The sequence below is a fragment of the Enhydra lutris genome, unplaced genomic scaffold, assembly GCF_002288905.1.
Source record: "Enhydra lutris kenyoni isolate GAN:26980312 unplaced genomic scaffold, ASM228890v2 scaffoldscaffold12, whole genome shotgun sequence".
Classification (NCBI taxonomy): domain Eukaryota; kingdom Metazoa; phylum Chordata; class Mammalia; order Carnivora; family Mustelidae; genus Enhydra; species Enhydra lutris.
Window position 1 is genome coordinate 79,965,798 of NW_019154096.1, and position 19,275 is coordinate 79,985,072.

Below are 19,275 nucleotides of genomic sequence, written 5' to 3' on the forward strand. Positions count from 1 at the left end.
GCTGGCGGTGGTCCCTGGCTGGGCAGGAGCAAGGGCAGGGCCTGGCAGGACTTTGCGGGGACCTCCCCACCCTCCTTCCTGGAGTGCAAACCCCGCGCACACAGCGGCCAGGACTTGTACCCGTTCTCTCCCCCTCCCCACGCAGCGGGTGTCCGCGTGTCCGTGTGGGGCCTGGGCCACAGAGATCTGGCCAGTGGCCACCGCAGCGGCTGGGGCGCGGGAGCCGGCGGGTACTGAGCGGCTGGGGCGGGGCTCGAATGCAAAGGAGCAGCGGCAGGCGGGGGGCGGGGCGGGCCCGGGGGCGGGGCTCGGAACGGGAGCCGCGCGGCCTGGCGTGCTCGCACTCGGACGCCCCGCGCCCCCACGTACACGCCCGGGCTCTGCGCGCCCCCGCCCGGGACCCCCAGGCCCACTCCGCTCCAGCTAGGCCACGCGGGCCCAGCGAGGCGGCCGCGCCGGCGGGAGGAGCAGGATGTCCTTCCAGGGCAAGAAGAGCGTCCCCCGGATCACGGTGAGCCTGCACCGGGCCCACCTTCACCCTCGCCCCTGCCCCCCTCCCGGGTGGACCGTCCCGGCTCTGAGCCTAGCGCTCTGCCCTCCGGGTCTAGCCGCCGTGCGGGCTCCTGTCCCGGCGCTGGCCCTTCCCGCAGGGTTCCTTCCCGCAGGGTTCCTTCCCGCGCCGGCCGCCCTTGGCCGGGGTTTCCGCGAGCGCCTCCCTGGGCCCCTTTCCAGAGCCAGACGCACAGGTCCCGGGCCATGCCGGCTTCCCGGGACCTCCTGTGCGCCCAGGGAGGGCCCGCGGCCCGGAAAGGCCTGCTCCCCAAAGCGCAGAGGTGCCCTCCCTCCCCGCGCTGGACGGGCGCGGAAGCCGGCGAACTCGGTCTCGGGGTTCTGTCCGGGGGTCGGCGGGCGGACGTGGCCTTTTGTTGGCACCGCCAGCCAGGCCTGGGGGGGAGGATGCTGTTCCCCGCGCGGCGCTGCTGGCTAGCTCCGGACCGCGCCTCCGCCGCGCGGGGAGCTCTTTGTCCGAGACAAAGCGACTCAGCCCCCGCGGCTCAGCCTGGAGCCCCTGGAGGCCCGGACCCCTCCACCGAGCCGGGGCTCGAAGACTCCAGGGGAGACCAGCACTCACGGGTCGCGGCTGAGCAAGCACCCTGGCAGCCCCAGCTCTCGGAAGGAGAGACCCCCCCTCAACAACCACATGCAGGGGTGCGGGAGGTCAGACGGTCCACCCCGCGCTGCCAGGAAACAAAGCCGCCCTTTCCAGGGAGGGGGGGAGGTGCCCCTGCGCCAGCTGGACGGGCGCAGGGGTCTCTGCTGGAGCTGAGACCGACTCTGGAGTTGACCTCACCTGAGATTGGAGGGGTTCCCTGGTTCACTTCCTGAGATGCTCAAGGAGGAAGGAGCCCCTGTACTTCCCGTGCAGGAGGAGGTCCTGTCTGCAGACTGGCTCAGGATCTGGCTGATGTGGGAAGCCTGCCAAGCGGCCGGCTCTGGGCTGCCATCGGGTGGGTCAGACGTAAGGCATCTTGTTTAGGGTCACTCCTACCCTCCTCCCAGTGGGCATCGCACTGTGTCCCAGCGGCCTTCCCTCTTGGTTCCAGACCCAGGATGGTTTCTAAACTCTGAGTTCAGGTGCCTGAAAGGGGAGGGGTATTGAAGTGTAGTGACCACAGGTCTCTTCCTAACCGGGGGACAGTGGGAGACACAGCCCACAGGTCTCTTCTGCCCAAAGCCTTCCCTTCCTGGGTTTCCTTGGGCTTATTTGGGGCTGCCTGTGGCCTGTGGCAGTGTGTCGGCTGTTGTGTGGATAGAGGGTGGTGGTTTTCCTAGTGACTAGAATCCTGAGAACGTGGTCCGAACGGAAATCAAGAAGATGGGAAGATAGCGCAGTAAGGCTCCCATGGCGCGGGCTTTGTGGCGCTTTAGCCGTCCCGCGGGGTTCCTGTGGACAGCACCGCACAGCTTGGCTCCGTGGCGTCGGCCAATGGTGCGTGAAGAGCCACTGACCTCAGGCTGGAGCCCTGGCCTGGCCTCGGTGTGGACTCGTGGAAGCCCCGGCAGAGGGCCCCACCTCCCTGTGAGGTCCGCCCGACATTCCTGCCCGGTCATGCCAGGGGGAGCGCAGAGGCGCCCCCGGGGGGCAGAGGAAGGGCTGCGGAGCCGGCTTCTCACCCGCAGCGCTCTGTACTCCGGGCCTCTGCTCGCGTCCCGTGCTGCTGCCCACACTGCTCTGCTGAGGTCCGGCCGTCACCCCTGACAACCGTGCGACGTTCCACGCATGGCCCCGCTTTCTGCCCCTCTGCACTCCTTCCCCCCATTTAGCGGCTTCTTTGAAGTGGGTTTACTGCTGCCACACCCCGATCCACCCCACCCCGTGCCCCAGCTCCAGGCCGTGCGGGTGACCCACCGACCGCTGGCCTCGCTTGCTGGCCCTCTGCTCCCCCGCGCGGGATACGTCCAGGCGGCACCATGACCCTGTGGTCTTGACCCGGCTCTTCCACCCCACGGCCTCTCCGTCAGCCGCTCCTGCCTGCCCGTCTCCCAGCCTCTCTCGACCCCATCTCGGCTCGGCCCCAGGATTCTGGCCCAAGGCCCCCCACCTCACGGGCGCAGGCTCACATGGCTGCAGGCTATGGCCTGTTTCCTTCCTCAAACAGCACATTCTACTTTACACAGAATCAGTGTGATTCACCAGACCATGCTCAAACCCCTGCTTCAAGCCCCCCCCCCCCACAGGGGCCCACTGACACCCCAAGCCCAGCATGTCCCTCCTGCACCAGGCTCCCAGCCCCTCACCCTTCCATGCAGAATGTTCTGGCATCTCGTGTCCGGTATCAACGCAAGCTTGTTCCTGCCTGAGAGCTCTTGCAGGGGCTGTCCCCTGGCCTGGAACCCTGCCCCTGGCCATTCCACGTGCAGCCAGCCCCTCTAGTAGGCCCTTCTCTGTCCCTGAAGCAGCCCTACTGCCTCTCCCTTTGTGCTGTGACACCAGCCTCTGTGTTCTTGCTTTGTCTGCGATGGCCTTGCGTCATTTCTCATCCTTGTCTCTCTCCCTGCGCTGGGAGCCAGTCCCCCACCAGGGCGGGGACCCTGCCTGCTGGGGCGCTGTTCTAACCCCCACGTTTGGCACCACGATAGGCCACACCATGCTGGTATGAACCGGACCCAGCTGCCATCCAGGAGCCCTGGGGGCAGCCAGTCCTCCTGGGACCATGTGACTTTGTCCCCCTCTGATCTGAGCCCGAGTGCTATGAATTAGGTGGTAGCCATGTAAATGTAATGCATTTCACTGCTACGCCTTCACCCCCGCCTTGGCCCCCGCGGGTCGCTGTGCCTTTGGCGAGGCCACACGGCTGTCCTGCGGGTGTGGGACCTACTTGGGGCCCATGGGAGCCGCCGTCGAGCCGTCCTGCCGCCGCGCATCTCTGCTCCATCCCTGGAGATGGTGGGCCGCGCTGGCTTCTGTGTCTGCTTCGGGGCACACACATCATGGCCGAGGAGTTCGAGCATAATCCCGGGGTGGGAAGTTACGGGACAACGTTGAAGAACTGGGTGTGAAGAATACTGACCCATCTTTCTTTGTTTCTGACAGAGCGACCGCCTTTTGATCAAGGGTGGGAAGGTCGTCAATGACGACCAGTCCTTCTACGCGGATCTGTATGTGGAAGACGGCGTGATAAAGTGAGTTCGTGCCTCCCATATCTTCACAGATCACATGTGTACACACGGATCACAGATTATCCACAAGTTTACTTTTGCATGAAAGCCACCTTTCTTTTTTTTCCTTTTCCAAAACCCAGCTCTCGCCCAGGCCCTGAGTGATGAAAAATCTCAGCAGTTAGTGGCACGGTTTGGGAAGCAGGACATTCGCTCATTCCTGTTATCACAGCTTTAGGATGACTCAGGGCTCACAGCAGGGGCTCAGGAAGCACTTACTGACCGCACCTGTTAGCTCTGCTGGTGACGTGCGCGGCTCTAGCCACCAGGCCGTACAGCGGCACGTGGAAGGCCCGTGGACGTCCCAAGGGCAGTCACGCGGGCCCAGCCTGGACCCTATGCGTGACCGTCTCGAGCCCCTGGCGGGGGTGTGGTGCTCTCCGATGGTCTCCAGGGGTCAGGCCAGGGAAGTCCTGGCCCTGTTGCCCTTTTCCTCCAGGAGCCCGAGCAGAAGCTTCCCTGCTTCACTGTTCGTGCTCTGATCTAGGCTCTTTGTAACCAGTGAAATCTGTGTTGCTTTCAGACAAATCGGAGAAAACCTCATTGTCCCCGGAGGCATCAAAACCATCGATGCACACGGCCTGCTGGTCCTGCCCGGCGGTGTTGATGTCCACACGAGGCTGCAGATGCCCGTCCTGGGCATGACCCCAGCGGACGACTTCTGCCAGGGGACCAAGGCCGCCCTAGCAGGAGGGACCACCATGATCTGTGAGTGTCTCCCCGTGTGGGGGGACCCGTCCCACGCCTTGCTTCACTGGCCAAGCCCGTGTGTTGCGGGAAGAGTCTTACAATAGGCATTTCTTGGGGTCTGTTTCCCTTTATTTACTGTTCAGTCTAGGAAAGCCTTGCATATTCCTTTGTTATCCCCATTTGCATCGTGAGTCATCTTGCCTTGGCAGCTCTGGGACGCCCCTGGGGTTTCCACGGGAGCAAACGGATGCACGCCCAGGAATTCATTATTTCCTGGGAAGCTGGCAGCTGGCCAGGGACTAGGTTTTCAAAACCGAAATGGCTTGTGGACATGGAGGGTCGTGTTGTCTGAAACCGACACAAGCCCAGGCCTCCTAAGCTTGGTTTGAGTGAAATCCCTGCCTGTGTCAGGAAGGAGGCTGTGTTTCCAGGGACAGAATGGCAGAGATCCTTGCCCGCTATTTCGTGCTGGCTCTGTGCCGGGCAGCAGCTCGTACCCCATGGGAGCTCGGCGGAGAAGCCCCACCTAACAGCTTGCAAGGTGCCTGTGGCCAACTTGACTGGGAGGAGCTCAGAGCCCCGGCGAGACCCAGCCCCTCCTCTGGTGGCCTTGAGCGCCAACAGCTCCCGGTGTGAGTGCAGCATCCCCGCCGGGCTTAACCCTGGCCCGACCCAGCTGGCTGAAGCCGGGCCGCCCTGCGCCCCAGCTGTCTGGCTGCGGGGGACTCCGCTAACTTTTGGAAGTCACACTTGGCGAACCTGAGCGGGAGGAGGAGGAGGACCCTCCTTAGAAGGGGGTGAGGGTGGGCCTGTGCCCGCGAGGAGCTCTGCTGTGCCTGGCGCGGCTGTCACTGCTGTCACCAGAAAGGCCGCTCTGAGGGCTCTGGGCCACCGCACAAGCGGTGTTTGGCCCTCGCCAGAATCATGGGTTGGTTTGGTTTACTCAACCACGAGGCAGAAAACAAAACAAAACAAAACAAAAAACCGGCCAACAATGATCCACGTTTGAGTCTGACCGGGGAGACTGGCCATTTTTGGCCATGGCTCACCCTTGTCACCGTGGCCACGGCCGGCCAGGACAGCTTCGTGTTTGTCGCCGGTTCACGCCCGTGCTGAGGCATCAGACAAGCCGTGAGGTGTCACCGTGGGGATGGACAGACGCCACAGGCACGAGGCTGGCCTCTGTCGAGCTGTGTCTTCCTCAGCCTGCCAGCCCGGGCTGGAGCTGCAGAGGGACTGTAGGGTGCGGGTCCCATGAGGGGTGCACTGGAGGAAGGCACAGCGTTGGCCAGTAACCCTTGGGTGGGCGTGCCTTCTTGCTGGCCACCCCTCCTCTGAGCCCTTTCCCTGCGCTCAGGAGAGGCTGTGAGCAGTGCTTGGACCTTGGACCTGAGCCTGGGTAGGGAAGTGGCAGCACAGTGGCCCTGCACTCTTGGTCTCCCCGGGGGTGGGGTGGCGCTGTTGGAGGTGTGTATAGTCAGTGAGATGCAAACAAGGGAGGGAGACCAGCCTCCTGCCACTGCTCTGCGCAGGTGGGCCATGTCCGGCACCATGGACAGGGCCCTCGCCTGCGCCCCCCGCCCCCGCACCTCCCTCTCCTCCCACCCTCCAGCTGAGCCCCACTCAGGTAGACACCTGTGTGGGAGGTTAAGCCCCTTAACTGCCATCGGTGGTCCTTGGGGTGTCCATCAGGGAGTAGTGGGGCTTGAATCTGGCCTCTCTGCTCGGAGAAAAGCCAGGGGATGCCTCCTCAGACAGAGCCAGTGGGCAGGCTCATAGTGGCTCCAGCCCCACGGAAGGGGGCCATGGCCCAGATGCACTTCCTGGTCTCTTGGGAACATGAAACCGGTCTCCCCTGGAGGCCAGGGTGGTTCCCAGGGACCAGAGTGGGGGCTCGGCTGACCACACTGCCCCCCGCAGTGGACCACGTGTTCCCCGACGCGGGTGTGAGCCTGCTGACGGCCTATGAGCAGTGGCGGGAGCGCGCGGACGGCAGGGCCTGCTGTGACTACTCTCTGCACGTGGACATCCCCCGCTGGCATGAGAGCATCCGGGAGGAGCTGGAGGCCCTGGTCAAGGACAAAGGTAAGGGCATCGCCCGAGGCGAGCATGGGAGTTTGGGCCTCCCTGCTCCTGGCTGGGAAGGTGCACTTCCCCTGGGCTGCTGGCCAGGCTGGGCTCTGCTTCTGCCTGACACCAGGCTTGGGGGAGTTGGGATTTGGGGAGAAGTTGAACAAATCGAAGGTCTGTTCTACTTCCAGAGGACCCAGACGAGGAGGTCACCTGCCTCTGCGTCTGTAATTGTCCTTAGCTGTCTGGCCCTCTTGTCTGCTGCCCTGGGACAAGGGCTACACATTTCCGTAGCGTCTGAGGTCTTCCTAGGAGCAGAACACTTTCAAACCCCGTTCTCGCCGCCTGTGCTCGAACAAGCCAGTCGGTAAACAAGGCTCAATCTCTTCTAACCAAAATTTCTGCAGCTGAAACCGCACGAGAGTTCCGTGGCGGAGCTGACGCGTTAGTTAGGACGAGGCTCCTGTGGGAGGAGATCGGGGAGCAGTGGAGGCCCCCGGGCATCTGACCGCCAGAGGCTGAGCGTCCGATCTCCTCTTGCCTCTCCTGCAGGTGTGAACTCCTTCCTGGTCTTCATGGCGTACAAGGACAGGTGCCAGTGCACGGACGGCCAGGTGAGGCAGGTGTCAGAAGGAGGGCAGAGCGGGTGTTTCAGACGGCCGGCAGGATGGCACAGCCCAACCCACACGCCTTGTCTGCTCTCTTCCCAGATGTATGAGATTTTCAGCATCATCCGGGACCTGGGTGCGCTAGCTCAAGTGCACGCCGAGAACGGGGACATCGTGCAGGAGGTGTGGAGCGGGCTGCCCGTGGGGCGGTGAGGGGCAGGGGTGGCTCCTAGACGTGCACACTGAGCACGTCATCCCACAAGCAAGCAAGGAGTTGGGGGAGCCTGGGGGGCTTTTGGCCGTAGCACAGATTTTTCTATTATCATACTTATCAGAAGTTCCCCAGAACTTTTGGGGGGACTGAGATGGGGTTTCCTGGTGCTTTCTGCCCCTGTGGATTGAGGCTGCCCCGGGAGCTGGTCCTTTTCCTTCTGACCAGTGAGTACAGGGTCTGGTCCCATGCTTGCCCCTCAAACCCCGGGCTGTGGGATGGGTGCCCCCAGGTGCAAGCACTTTGGGGTCCCTGGGATGTTTGGGGGCTCCTCACAGGGCCATACTCTGCACAACCCCCTGGCATCCAGATCCGCAGAGAAATTTCCTGGCAGGTCGGGCTCAGCCCATCCCAAGCTCAAAGGCAATGAGCCCTGGGAAGGAGCACATGGGGTTCCCAGATAACTGGTCCACCCGCCCCTCCATGAGGGCATTGTGTGCTACGTGTGCCTCTCTGGTCCAAGGCCAGGCCCAGCGGCGTGGTTAGGAGAACATTGTGGGTCAGCTCAGTGCACAGGTAGGTGGGCAGAGCCTGCCTGGGAGACACCCCACAATGTTAGCGAGTTTCATTATTGGGTCCATGGGCTTCTGCTTCTCCCGCATTCTCCATGGTGGAGCCTGGCATCCTCATCTCTGTTTACGCGGGAGGCTGCTCAGGCACAGATCTTCAAGGGCAAGCCCATGGCAGGCCCCAACGGCAGGGCCCCAGCATGCCCGTGGGCCTGCCCCCACCAGCGAAACCAGTACAGCAGGCAGAGTGCGCTCTCCAAGCCCTGTACCTCATCTGTAACTTAGGGAGCTGGGGTCACTCCTTTCCAGACCCACCCTCCTCCATTCTGAGTTTTCCGCAGCTTGTGATTCTGGGGGGCCTGGCAGCCCAGGTCTTGATTTAGGGGAGCAGGGTTCACATGAGATGTGGGGGTCAGTGTTCACGTGAGATATGGGGGCAGGCGCTGGTGAGATGTGGGGACGGGGCTCATGTGAGATGTCGGGTGTCAGGGTTCACGTGAGATGTAACGGTCAGGGTTCACGTGAGATGTGGGGGGTCAGGGTTCACCGGAGATGTGGGGGCAGGCGCTGGTGAGATGTGGGGATGGGGCTCATGTGAGATGTGGGGGCCGGGGCTCCTCTCAGGGGCGGGGTCTCCTGGGTATCACCCAGAGGGGGTTCTGCGGGTCTCCGGCTACCCCTGGGCTGGAGTGTGATGTCCTGTCCGTTTATTTAGGAGCAGAAACGGTTGCTGGAGCTCGGCATCACCGGCCCTGAGGGCCACGTGCTCAGCCGCCCCGAGGAGGTAGGAGTTTGCTAAGGGCCACCCCAGCCCTGACTGCACTGCTGATCACCTCTGCCTGGTGTCGGCCCTGATCCCATGGCAGGGCAAGGTGGAGACGCACATGTCCCCCTCTGGGGGGTGTGAATCAATGGGCCCTCCCCCCCTGGGCTCATGTCCCCTCATGACCACTGGTGGCCTGAAGGTCTTTACCAAAGGCCAAGAAGGCGGTGGGGACAGGCTCTGGTACTGCACGGGTCAACCCAGATCCTGGGCACTAAGCCACAGGCGGGGTCCTCAGCCACACACGGTGCCCCCTCTGGGCCCAGGATCCCCGGGTGATGGTCAGAAGGAGGCCTCAGGGCCCTGGCCCGGCCTGAGCGCCCCCCGTCTTCCCCAGGTGGAGGCTGAGGCTGTGTACCGTGCCGTCACTGTTGCCAAGCAGGCCAACTGCCCCCTGTATGTCACCAAAGTGATGAGCAAGGGTGCGGCCGACGTGATCGCCCAAGCCAAGCTCAGGGGTGAGTGCCAGGCCCAGGTCCCCACACACTCATGCAGGGAGCTCTCTGGGGGTCAGGGGTCACGTTCTCAGGACAGAGCACTCGGCTGGCTACCCAGAGGCTCAGAGCAGACAGGTCCGAGAAGCCGGGGCTGCCCTGCGTGGCCTCTTGTTGCGGGGGGGGGGGGGTGGTCTCGGGTCTGTGGCCCATGGAGATGCAAGCGCCCAGTCCCACCTCAAGTGGGGCTCCGTCTCCTGTCTTCTTGGGGTAGCAGCTGCTCCCCTGTTGGCACCATTTGCCCAGAAGTGACAGAGCTGGACACGTGTGTATATGTGTGGCGTGCGGGCATGTGGCATGTGCGTGGGTGACGCAGAGCTCCTGATTCTATGTGTGATGGAACTTGGCCCCCTTGGCCCTGCAGGAGCCCCACATCACTGTTCGCTGGGGTGCACAGCCTGCGGGTTGGGGTCTGCCCCCAGAGCACCCCGTAGCTGGAGGAGGCCGGGGTACAGAGAAGAACTAAGGTCAACGGGGAGAGGCCTCAGGTGGGGGCAGGCATAGCTGATCGTGTCTCACCGTGACCGTGGCCCGGCTGCTTCCCCAACAGGCCTGACCCCCCAGCAGGTGGTGTGGGGTAGTGCAAGGCCCCCACCCCCGGTGTGGGAAGCTGTCCAGCATCGGGAAATTGAGGGGCATTCGGGGGAAATCAGCGGCACAGGGCCAGGCTCCCCACCCTGCCCGGGTCCTGGGGGGCGTGCAGGCCAGTTGGGGTGCCTGTCATGGGTCTCACGGCAGGGGTGGTCGTGTTCGGGGAGCCCATCACTGCGAGCCTGGGCACTAGTGGCTCGCACTACTGGAGCAAGAACTGGGCAAAGGCCGCAGCCTTCGTCACATCGCCCCCAATCAACCCAGACCCCAGCACCGCGGACCACCTCACCTCCCTGCTGGCCAGGTAGGGACCTGCTCCAGGGTGGCCCAGCCCTGCCCACAAGCTCCAGAACCCCCATGGCCTCAGCCCGCGGGCAGCTCCAGCTTCTGCACAAACACTGGGCCGGACATCCCAGGCCAAGGCCCCACACTGGTCTACCCCAGCCCTCCTGTGCCCTACATGGGGACAGCAGTGCTGCCCAGCTCCCCTGGATACCCTCCAGCCCCCGTGGCTGTGCTGGCTGGGGAGGGGGACAGAGCTGATGGTGGCCTTTGCTGGCTCACAATTGGGCCACCGTGGGCTCCCTTGACCCCAACTTTTCTCAGTGGGGACCTCCAGGTGACCGGCAGTGCCCACTGCACCTTCACCACTGCCCAGAAGGCTGTCGGCAAAGACAACTTCACACTCATCCCTGAGGGCACCAACGGCATCGAGGAGCGCATGTCTGTGGTCTGGGAGAAATGTGTGGTGAGTGGAGTGGGGGCCACGGGCTGTGCCACACACAGTTTACTCGGAAGGGAGGCCACGGACTACTAAGCACTCCACGTGGAAGGGGGGCAGGGCTTGTGGGCTCACCGGGTGTTTGGTTCTGGCCCCCCTGGAGGAGACCTCCAGCTCTGTGGGCTAGCCAGGTCCTCCCCCGGCTTCCTGTCACCCGCAGAAAGCATCCGGGAGAGGGGCCCTTGGGTCCTATGGGATGGCACTCTGTGCTGCCAGTAGTCTCCCCCAAACACCTCAGATTTCCTCAGATTGCCTGCACCCCCAAACTCCAGCCCCGACCCCTCCCTGGGCAGAGGCCCTGCTTCCCCGAGTCACCCGGTCATCCGGGGGGCACTGTCCCATCCTTCAGGGGACACAGACATTGTCAAATCTTCACTGATGGACTCACAGCAAGTGTGGCGTTCGTGCACAGCCGGAGAGCGGCCCCGGGGTCCACACTCTGTGGACACCACTTGCGGCCTGAGGGATGGGGGCGCTGTCCACACGGCCCGGAGCCTGGACGCCCCTCCCAGCCCCGAACTTGGCTGTCTTGCTTCCCAGGCCTCAGGGAAGATGGACGAGAACGAGTTCGTGGCTGTGACCAGTGCAAACGCAGCCAAAATCTTCAACGTGTACCCAAGGAAGGGGCGAGTGGCCGTGGGCTCTGATGCCGACCTGGTTATTTGGAACCCCAAGGCCACAAAAATCATTTCTGCCAAGAGCCACAACCTGGTAAGAGAAGCCTGGTTCTTAGGTCAGGGTCAGGGTCTGGGTCAGGGTCCGGGCTCAGGTCCAGGTCAGGGCCCGGCCCCGCAGCCCTGGGGAGGGGCACCTCGCACCTGACTCAGCCCTGTTAGTGGCTCATTCTGCTGCCCTCTGTCCCGAGAACGGGATTCAGGGGCCGGAACAGCCGGCTGTGGTCCGTTCCTTCTGAACTCCGGCCCCGCCAAGGTGGCCCGGCCTTGTCAGGGCTCCTAGAGCAGGTGCACCAGCCTCTGAGGATGCTGCCCGCCCGCAGCGCGTTGAGGGGTGAGGGGGCCACAGCGCTGGGAGCCCGACCCTCCCCCTGTCTCCCCAGAACGTGGAGTACAACATTTTTGAAGGCCTCGAGTGCCGAGGAGCCCCCACGGTGGTCGTCAGTCAGGGCAGGGTGGTGCTGGAGGACGGGAACCTGCTCGTCACCCCCGGGGCTGGCCGCTTCATCCCCCGCAAGACGTTCCCCGACTTCGTCTATAAGCGGATCAAGGCGCGCAACCGGGTAAGGCCCGCGCCGGGCGGGGTCGGGGTGAGGACGGGGTGGAGGTCGGGTTGGGGGGACAGGGTGGGGTCGGGGCGGACCCGGCGGGGAGGCGTGGCGTTCTGCGAGGCTTTTCCTCGGGGGCGGGGGGCGGCAGTGCTCCGGGCCTGGGGGGCCTCGGGCCGCGCGGTGGATGGGGGCTGGGCAGCGGCTGCATTGCGGTGTCTGTAGGGGCCGCCGCCCCAGGACAGTTGCCGAGACCGCGGGAGAGGCAGCCTGGCCCCTTGCGCGTCCCCGAGCGCGTCCTGGTGCGCAGACGTGCGTGTGAGTAAATACGCGGGGACGCGCAGGTTCCGCAGCAGCGTTTATGAGCTTAGACGCTGTGAGCGCTTTTCCCACACCCCCGGGCTGAGCTGGCCACCGCCGCTGTCGGGCGCCCCCGCGTCTGTCTAGGCCCCAGGGCGCGCACTGGTGGCTCACACGCACACACACGTGCACGTGGTGCACACATTTCTGCTTTATCCCGTTTTGTAGAAGGATGTTGTCTGAACCCACAGGGAGGAGGGCCAGCCTCTAGGGTGGGCTGGGGGCCGGGACGGTGGTCTCCTTAGAGGAGGAAGGACAGTGGAAACCACTCTAACTTGCGATGACGCACCTGCCTGGCGGTCTCCGGCTGTGAGGGCTGCGCAGCTGCCCCCCCCTACCCTGCAGGAAGGACCTCGGGACAGCCCCGCAGCTGATGGAGGTGCAGAGTCCGGGCCAGAAGCCGGGCACCCCCATTCCCTCCCACTCAGTGGGGTGGGGGGGCCCAGGACATACGCGGGCGCCCTGACGGGTGCCAGCCGCAGACCCAGCCCCAGGCAGCGCCGGCACTCAGAGAGCTGAGGGGCTCACAGGCCCTCACCCGGGGTGATGGGGGGAGCGTGGACTCAAAGCCTCGTGCTGGTCCACTTGACCTGAGCCACCACCCCGTGGTGACCCCTCAAGGCCGGTCGCCATCATGAGTCTGAACATGAGTCCCGAGGGCCACGCGCACAAGGGGGCACATCCGTTGCGCAGCCGCTGGGAAATGTCTCTGGCCTTGGGCCGTTTTCAGGGAGACCCAGGGCCTCCTCGAGGCTGGAGGGGGTGCTCGGCTGGGGCCTCAGAAGTGAGGAGGCGGGGCTGTCAGGGCTGTTGTCAGAAGTGGCTGCCCGCTCAGGGCCGCCCTGTCTGAGGAGTGTCCTGCAGCCCAGGGCCCAGCTGCCCAGCCCCAGGGCCAGGAGGGGCTGCGTGCACGTGTGTGAGCAGAGAGCCATGCGCGTGCAAGTGTGGAGGTGGACGCGAGGGGAGCACCTCCACAGGCGGGGTCCGGGGGTCTGGAGCCCGGCTAAGGGGGTCCGTGGGGCGGAGCAGGCTCAGCCCCCCTCACCCCCACCCCCCCCGGCCCCGCAGCTGGCGGAGATCCACGGTGTGCCCCGAGGCCTCTATGATGGGCCCGTCCACGAGGTGATGGTGCCCGCCAAGCCGGGGGGCAGTGCCCAGGCCCGAGCGTCCTGCCCAGGGAAGATCTCGGCCCCACCCGTGCGCAACCTGCACCGGTCGGGGTTCAGCCTGTCTGGTGAGTGGAGCTGTGGGTGCTGTGCTGGTGCTTCCTAGGGGCGGGAGGAGCCCTGGGGTTACAGGTACCAGGGCCCAGCCTGTTTGCAGGTGAACTCAGCAAGGCCGCAGACCAGGCAGTGTGGGGCCTGGGGGCAGAAAATGCTTCCGCCTGCCCTCCGGGGGCCCAGGGTGCGGACCTGTGGGGAAACCCCGTCCTGCGCCAGTGTCCGCCCCTGCACAGCCCCAGCGACCCCCTCCTTGCGTTAGCCATGCTGAGGAGACCGCTGTCCCTCTGAGCCCAGGGGTGAGCGTGGGATCCAATGTGGCAACCTGAGTGCCACGTGGGGTCCGGTCCCTCCACCCTCAGGGTGATATGGGAGGCACATAAGGAAGGGGTCTGTGAGCCTGGGGATACGTGGGGACACTTCGGGAGGCTCAGGTGGCTTGGTGCACCGGCTGCTGCTTGGAGCCTCTGGTCGGGCACGCTGTGTGGTGGGTTCCTGCAAAGGCCCTGAGCCCTAGGTTCTCCCCACAAACCGGAGCTTGACCCTCCTCCTTCCCACCCCCGATGTCCCAGCCTGACTGCCCTCAGGTGACAGAGTCCCTGCTCGCCTCCTGGACACACAGGGCCTGGGCAGTTCCCCCTGGAAACCCCGGGGACAGCTTAAGAGCTGGGGGCAGCTCTCTCCAGCATGGGACTGAGACCCACGGCCCGATGAGCAGGCCTGGCCCCGGTCGCACTTCCTGGGCACCCCGGCCTCAGCGTGGGGGCGCCGGCTGGTCCCCTCGTCCGCGCGCTGGGCTGTCCACAGTGTGGGTGATGGGGGCGTGGTGGCCTCGGCGAGGTCCCAGCCAGGGCAGCGGGCCGTCCTCACTCCGCCTCTCCCCCAGGTTCTCAGGCTGACGACCACATTGCCCGCCGCACGGCCCAGAAGATCATGGCGCCCCCTGGCGGCCGTTCCAACATCACCTCGCTGTCCTAGGCGTCCCCGTGCGGCCCAGCGAGTCGCTGGTGTCCCGCCGGGCAGCGGCTGGTGGGGGCCGCTCACCTCACGTAGCTGTCCCTTTGCTGGGTTTACCTGAAAGGTGCTTAGCCTCACCTCCCCTGCCCCAGAAACTCCCCTTCTGGGGTCCCAGGTCCTGTAGGAGGAGCCCACACAAGGAAAAGGGGTCTCACTGCCAGGTTGAGGAGGCTGGAGATGGTGGCCCCGGGGGACAGCCAGGAGCTCCATGAGGCAGGGCGGCCGCCCAGCCAGGCCCGCAGGATTCCCTGGGGCCTCACAGATGTGCAGACAGCAGGCCAGGCCACAGGTTCAGGCCGTTGGCTCCCCCTCCCCACGGGGGATCACTGCCCTGCAAAGCCCCGGGCCTCCTGCCAGCTCCTCTCCCTGTCCGCCCTGCGTGGGGGAGCTCCTGGCGAGCCGGCCCCCGCCCCAGAGCTGCTGAGACTTCAGGGACGCACTGGACACTTAGCGAAGGGCGGCCTCGTTTGTACATGTTACCAGGGACCGAACTCCCCCGCGTAGTCGCCTGTTTCCAGGGCTTAGGGTCATTTAGCTGAGATGCTGTCCCTTCACCACTGAGTGTACGTCACAGTAGTAGACTAGAGCAGCCGTTTTGTGCATCGAGGACAACTGTATTCAGGAAGCTGCGTGCCACGCGTCGCCCAGACGGCGGCCTGCGCCCCACACCCCCAGGAATCGGGGCGATTAAAGGCGTCTGGGTTAGAAGCTGCTGGTGTGTGGAGCCCTGACTTCATCTTCCCGCTGGTGCTTTCCGCACAGGTCCTTCGGGAACATTCGTGCTGGCTGTGCTGCCCACCCCCGGGGACAGCTCTGTTCCGCCTCTGGGCAGGGAAGGGGCAGGCGCCCTTCTTCCTTGAGAAGGGGGCCTGGGAGCCACGCCCGAATCCAGGCCTGCTGGATCCAAGCGCAGCCAGACAGGGATGCTGGCATGACCCACGGCCAGGAGCTCTGAGGGAGACGGTTGGGCTGGAGACCTGAACCCACATTCCGACCACTTCGGCCAGGAGGCTGTGGCCCTGGCCTGAGGTCTATGCCCAGCCACCCACCCCCGCCCCAGGTTCTGACTCAGGAGGAGGAATGGCTGGACTGAGCTGGGCTCTCCTGCTTCAAAGAAATGGTCCCAGTTCTACCTCCAAGTGTGGGATGTTCCCAGGAGGGTGTCTTCACCTTAGGAACAGGGTGTGCGTGATCGCCAGGAAAGGGAGCTTGGCGGTCAGGGATGGTCCCCTACCTCTCACACTGCTGGGCGCTCCGGCGTCTGTGCCCAGTGCTGACCAGTTGCGTCCTCTGGGGGGACACAAACAGCCCCACCCTCGAATCTGGGCTTCTGGTGGAGCCGCCATGGTCCAGGCCGGCCTCTAGAGAGGTCCAACCTGGCGGTCTCCGTGTTCCTGCCGGCCCAGGGTCAGTGCAGCCTCCCAGCCAGGTTTCTGGGGGTCTGCTGGGGCCCGTGTTCAGGTACCGGTGAGAGAGATGATCACGGAGCCAGGCCACACCCACCTCCCAGCCGCCAACGCAGGAAACGATCTTAAACTCAAGACCCTGAGATCGAGACCTGAACTTAACCAGTGGGGCCACCTGTGTGCTCAATATTCACATATTTTTACAAAACCTTAAACCTCTTCTGCTCGAGTCTCCGACATCACCAGGTCTCCACCTAGAACCTCCTGGGAGCTTGGTAGCCCCCACAGGGCATCCTGCAGCTGGCCACCTCTGGACCCTGGCTTCCTGCTGCTGACCGGAGCCCTGTGTCCCCGTGTGAGCACGTGAGGTTGTGTGTCTCACTGCCCGGCCCTTGGTGAGTAGGGCTGGGAGCCTGCCTCCTCCGCCTGGCCCTGCCAGGTCCTCACATGACCTGCAGTGCTGGTTCTGATTCTGGGGCAGGCTCTGTGCCCCCAGGGTGCCCCCATTGCAGCTGCGGGACTGGGGGAGCCGTTCAGCCTGTGGATAGATCTTGGACAGACCCACAGCCATGGGCACGCAACACACACCACACAGACACCACAATGGCTCTTATGTCGTGATGCTCAGAGGTGAGAAATCTACAGAAACACGGCAGGAGTATCTATAAAAACACTCTTCACCTCCCCCTGGACGCGCAAGCCTGAGTGGGCCCTGGTGGCCCGCGCATGGTGTCCAACGCCCACTGCAGGGCTGGTGCCCACCAGGGGGAGTGGGTCAGGGGAGTGGGTCAGGGGGCCACCAGGAGAGGCCACAGGCCACAACTGCAGGGAACAGAGCCTCCGGGGAGGGGGGCACTCAGCCTCCTCGCGCAGCCCGCGGCCACACTGACAGCCTCCACGTGCCCTGTGCCCCCGAGAGCCAGCACGCGGGCTCTGGGGAAATCCGGACCAGGGAGCAACAGGGCCGCCAGCCGGCTCTGTGCTGGGAGGAGCGGGGCTGCCTGGTTGGGAACGTCCACGTGGGGCCACTGCCCGCCGCCTGTCCTGTCGTCCCAGCAGACTGAGTATCCAAAGCAGCTGGCATTAAGTCTCGCTGAGGCGGGAGGGACAGAGGGAGCCACACATGGGCAGCACAGGACGCATGCCCTCCCGGTCCTCCACAGCATCCCCAGACTCGGGGGCAGGCAGGGGCTCGCTCGCGGGGTCCTGGCTCCTCTTCAGCCTGCGGGGGAAACACAACGAGGGGCTCTCTGCAGCCTCCCCAGCGGCCCTAGGGCACTTGTGGCCAGCCCCCACTTGTCTGAGGACTGGCAGAATGGGTCCCTTGGGAACATGGCTGGACCTGGTGCCCCTGCGGGCGCTGCGGAGAACGGAGAGCAACGCCCAGCCCAGCAGCGCCCTGTGTGCCCATGGTGGCCTCAGGCTCGTGCAGTGGACTGGTGAGCAGAGCTGAGAACACCTGGTGTATGTGCATTCTGGTGGGTCAGCTCTTTTGGAACAAAGCTTTGCAGAGAGCTTGGCTGAGTCTGTTCTAACTCAGGCCTCTGACCTCCGTGATAGAAGCCAATGCCTTAAACCAGTGCCCACACATTGTCCTGCTCACTAAGGCAGGAGAGAGCTCAGAGCGGCCTCCTCCAGGAAGCCCTCCATGCCCTCCTTGCCCCTCCTCTCCTGAGCCCACGGGGCCAGGCTTCCTCCCTCCCCTGCAGCAGGTGTGTCAGCAGTTTGTGGCCTGTCTTATCTCCCTGACCCACAGCCCCCGGCACTCAGTAAGGGTTTACGGAATGCATAGCAGGTAGCAGTCCATGGGACTCCGCAGGGCCCCGAGCCGCTGGCCTGTCTGGGCAGTGCACCGAGTGTCTCCCCAGGAGATTCTGGCTGTTAAGCCCCTGTTTAGAACTGAAAGTTCCCAAGGAGCCCTCCCGCACAAGCCTGAACTGGGGACTTCGACGCTCTGCCCCCAGGGCTGCTGCCCAGATGCCTTGGGATAGTGGCTGTCCACTTCCCAGCCCCCTGCTGCCTCAGGGCTGCTGGGGCTCAGAACTTGTGTGGCCCAGAGAGCCTCAAACCCCTCTTGGCCTGCTGCTCCCCCCGACCCCAACACGCACTCACTTTTCTCTGTTAAAAATCACAAAGTCTTGCTGGATCGCATCGAGGCAGTCCTGAAGGTAGTCATTCTCCTATTAGTCAGAAAAACATACCGATGAGTGTAGTGGACACTCTGAGGCTCTCACATCCCCTTGGGTGGACTCCGGAGCATGCCTCCCGCCCCACCTCTCCTCTAGTGGCCTGCACCTGTGGCTTTCTTTGGAGACCTTCTGGGCTGCTGGAGAAACTCTGTCCCAGCAGCCACAGCATCTGGGGCTTTGCGTCTCCTGAGTGACCCTTAGCCAGGGGCCAAAGTATGTCCAGGATGGAAGCTCCTGCCTCGGAGCGGATGCGGACACGGAGGCAGGGTCTGCAGCACAGCTTGGCCAGAAACCACACCTGGCTTAGCTCCCTCCCCTCCCGGTGCCAAAGCCAAGGCCGTGGAAAGGAAGGAGCTGGACCCCAGAACCTGGGAGGGCCTCTGAGTGGATACAGGCGGGCACATTAGTCCTGTGAGCCTGCAAGAGGGACCCCCACTCAGGTTCCTGCAGGTAGCACAGAGCAGCTCCTCCCAGATCTGCCTCCACCTACCCTCCCAGCCTCAGAACGGCACAGTCGCCAGCAGCACAGCCGGTGCAGAACCTGCTAAGGTCAGAAAGGCGCTCCCTGCCTCGGTAGGACACGCTGGGTGAGCGCCGGAGGGCAGCGCGAGGGCGGGGCATGGGCTGTGCGGCCGCATGGGGCATCCTTCCATGCCCGGCGAGCTTGTTCTCTGTCAAGACCCCTGGAGCGGGGTCTAGTATGCTGCAGGGTGGCTCCTGGAATCATGGGAGACAGGACAGCCCAGTGAGGATTCCAGAACAGCCGGGGCCAGTGCCGAGGGGGACAATCTCCAGAGAAGCGGACAGCTAGAGTCCGTCTGGGGTCGACAGACTCAAGAGTCAAGAACCAAGGACCTTCAGATGACCATCCTCTCCTGGAGGCTCCAAAGGAGCTAAGGAATGAGCTGGCGAGGGCCGGGGCATTACGGAGAAGCTCTGCGCTGCCTGTTTTCTAGAACGGCGCTCCCTGCCGTCCACGGTGACGACCGCATGCCAGAATGACAGAAGCCTGGACGGACGCAGTGTGGCCGCACCGAACCGGTGGGAGTGACCGTGGTCACAGGTAGTGAGGCTGTGACGAGCAGGTCACCTCGAGGCCGGGGTCTAGTCACATCTTCCGTGCCACATACAGTGCTCCTAACACTCAAAGAGGTGGACAGTGAGCACTCAGACACGCGTGCGCAGGGAGACCAAGGGTACAAGAGCAGCACACGTGCACACATTCACACACACGTGCACGCGCGCAGGGAGACCAAGGGTACAAGAGCAACACATGTGCACACACATTCACACACACGTGCACG

The 19,275-nt window shown here is 64.1% G+C and overlaps 2 protein-coding genes across 2 annotated transcripts in view; one reads left to right on the forward strand and one right to left on the reverse strand.

Moving 5' to 3' along the window:
• The first annotated feature begins 472 nt into the window (after positions 1–472).
• LOC111145056 (dihydropyrimidinase like 4) lies at positions 473–14,409 on the forward strand. Its single transcript, XM_022499670.1, has 14 exons — positions 473–511; positions 3,596–3,684; positions 4,244–4,428; positions 6,331–6,495; positions 7,033–7,094; positions 7,191–7,271; positions 8,584–8,652; positions 9,029–9,149; positions 9,924–10,080; positions 10,383–10,524; positions 11,098–11,268; positions 11,615–11,794; positions 13,208–13,373; positions 14,246–14,409. Exons 1-14 carry the CDS (start codon positions 473–475, stop codon positions 14,335–14,337), a joined length of 1,719 nt encoding a protein of 572 aa, XP_022355378.1. The 3' UTR covers positions 14,338–14,409.
• Positions 14,410–16,749: 2,340 nt separating this feature from the next.
• LOC111145205 (serine/threonine kinase 32C) overlaps positions 16,750–19,275 on the reverse strand; it is a 78,851-nt gene continuing 76,325 nt past the window's right edge. The window contains 2 exon segments of the mRNA XM_022499938.1: positions 16,750–17,004; positions 17,895–17,962. Coding sequence (XP_022355646.1) covers positions 16,866–17,004; positions 17,895–17,962 — 207 coding nt within the window. The 3' untranslated portion in view covers positions 16,750–16,865.

What these genes read in the sequence shown, in the direction of transcription:
- LOC111145056 (XM_022499670.1), top strand. Translation starts at nt 473, where the DNA reads ATGTCCTTCCAGGGCAAGAAGAGCGTCCCCCGGATCACG. An exon ending in GCCAGTGCACGGACGGCCAG is followed by an intron (nt 7,095 to 7,190) that starts GTGAGGCAGGTG and finishes CTCTCTTCCCAG; the next exon opens with ATGTATGAGATTTTCAGCAT. An exon ending in GGATCAAGGCGCGCAACCGG is followed by an intron (nt 11,795 to 13,207) that starts GTAAGGCCCGCG and finishes CCGGCCCCGCAG; the next exon opens with CTGGCGGAGATCCACGGTGT.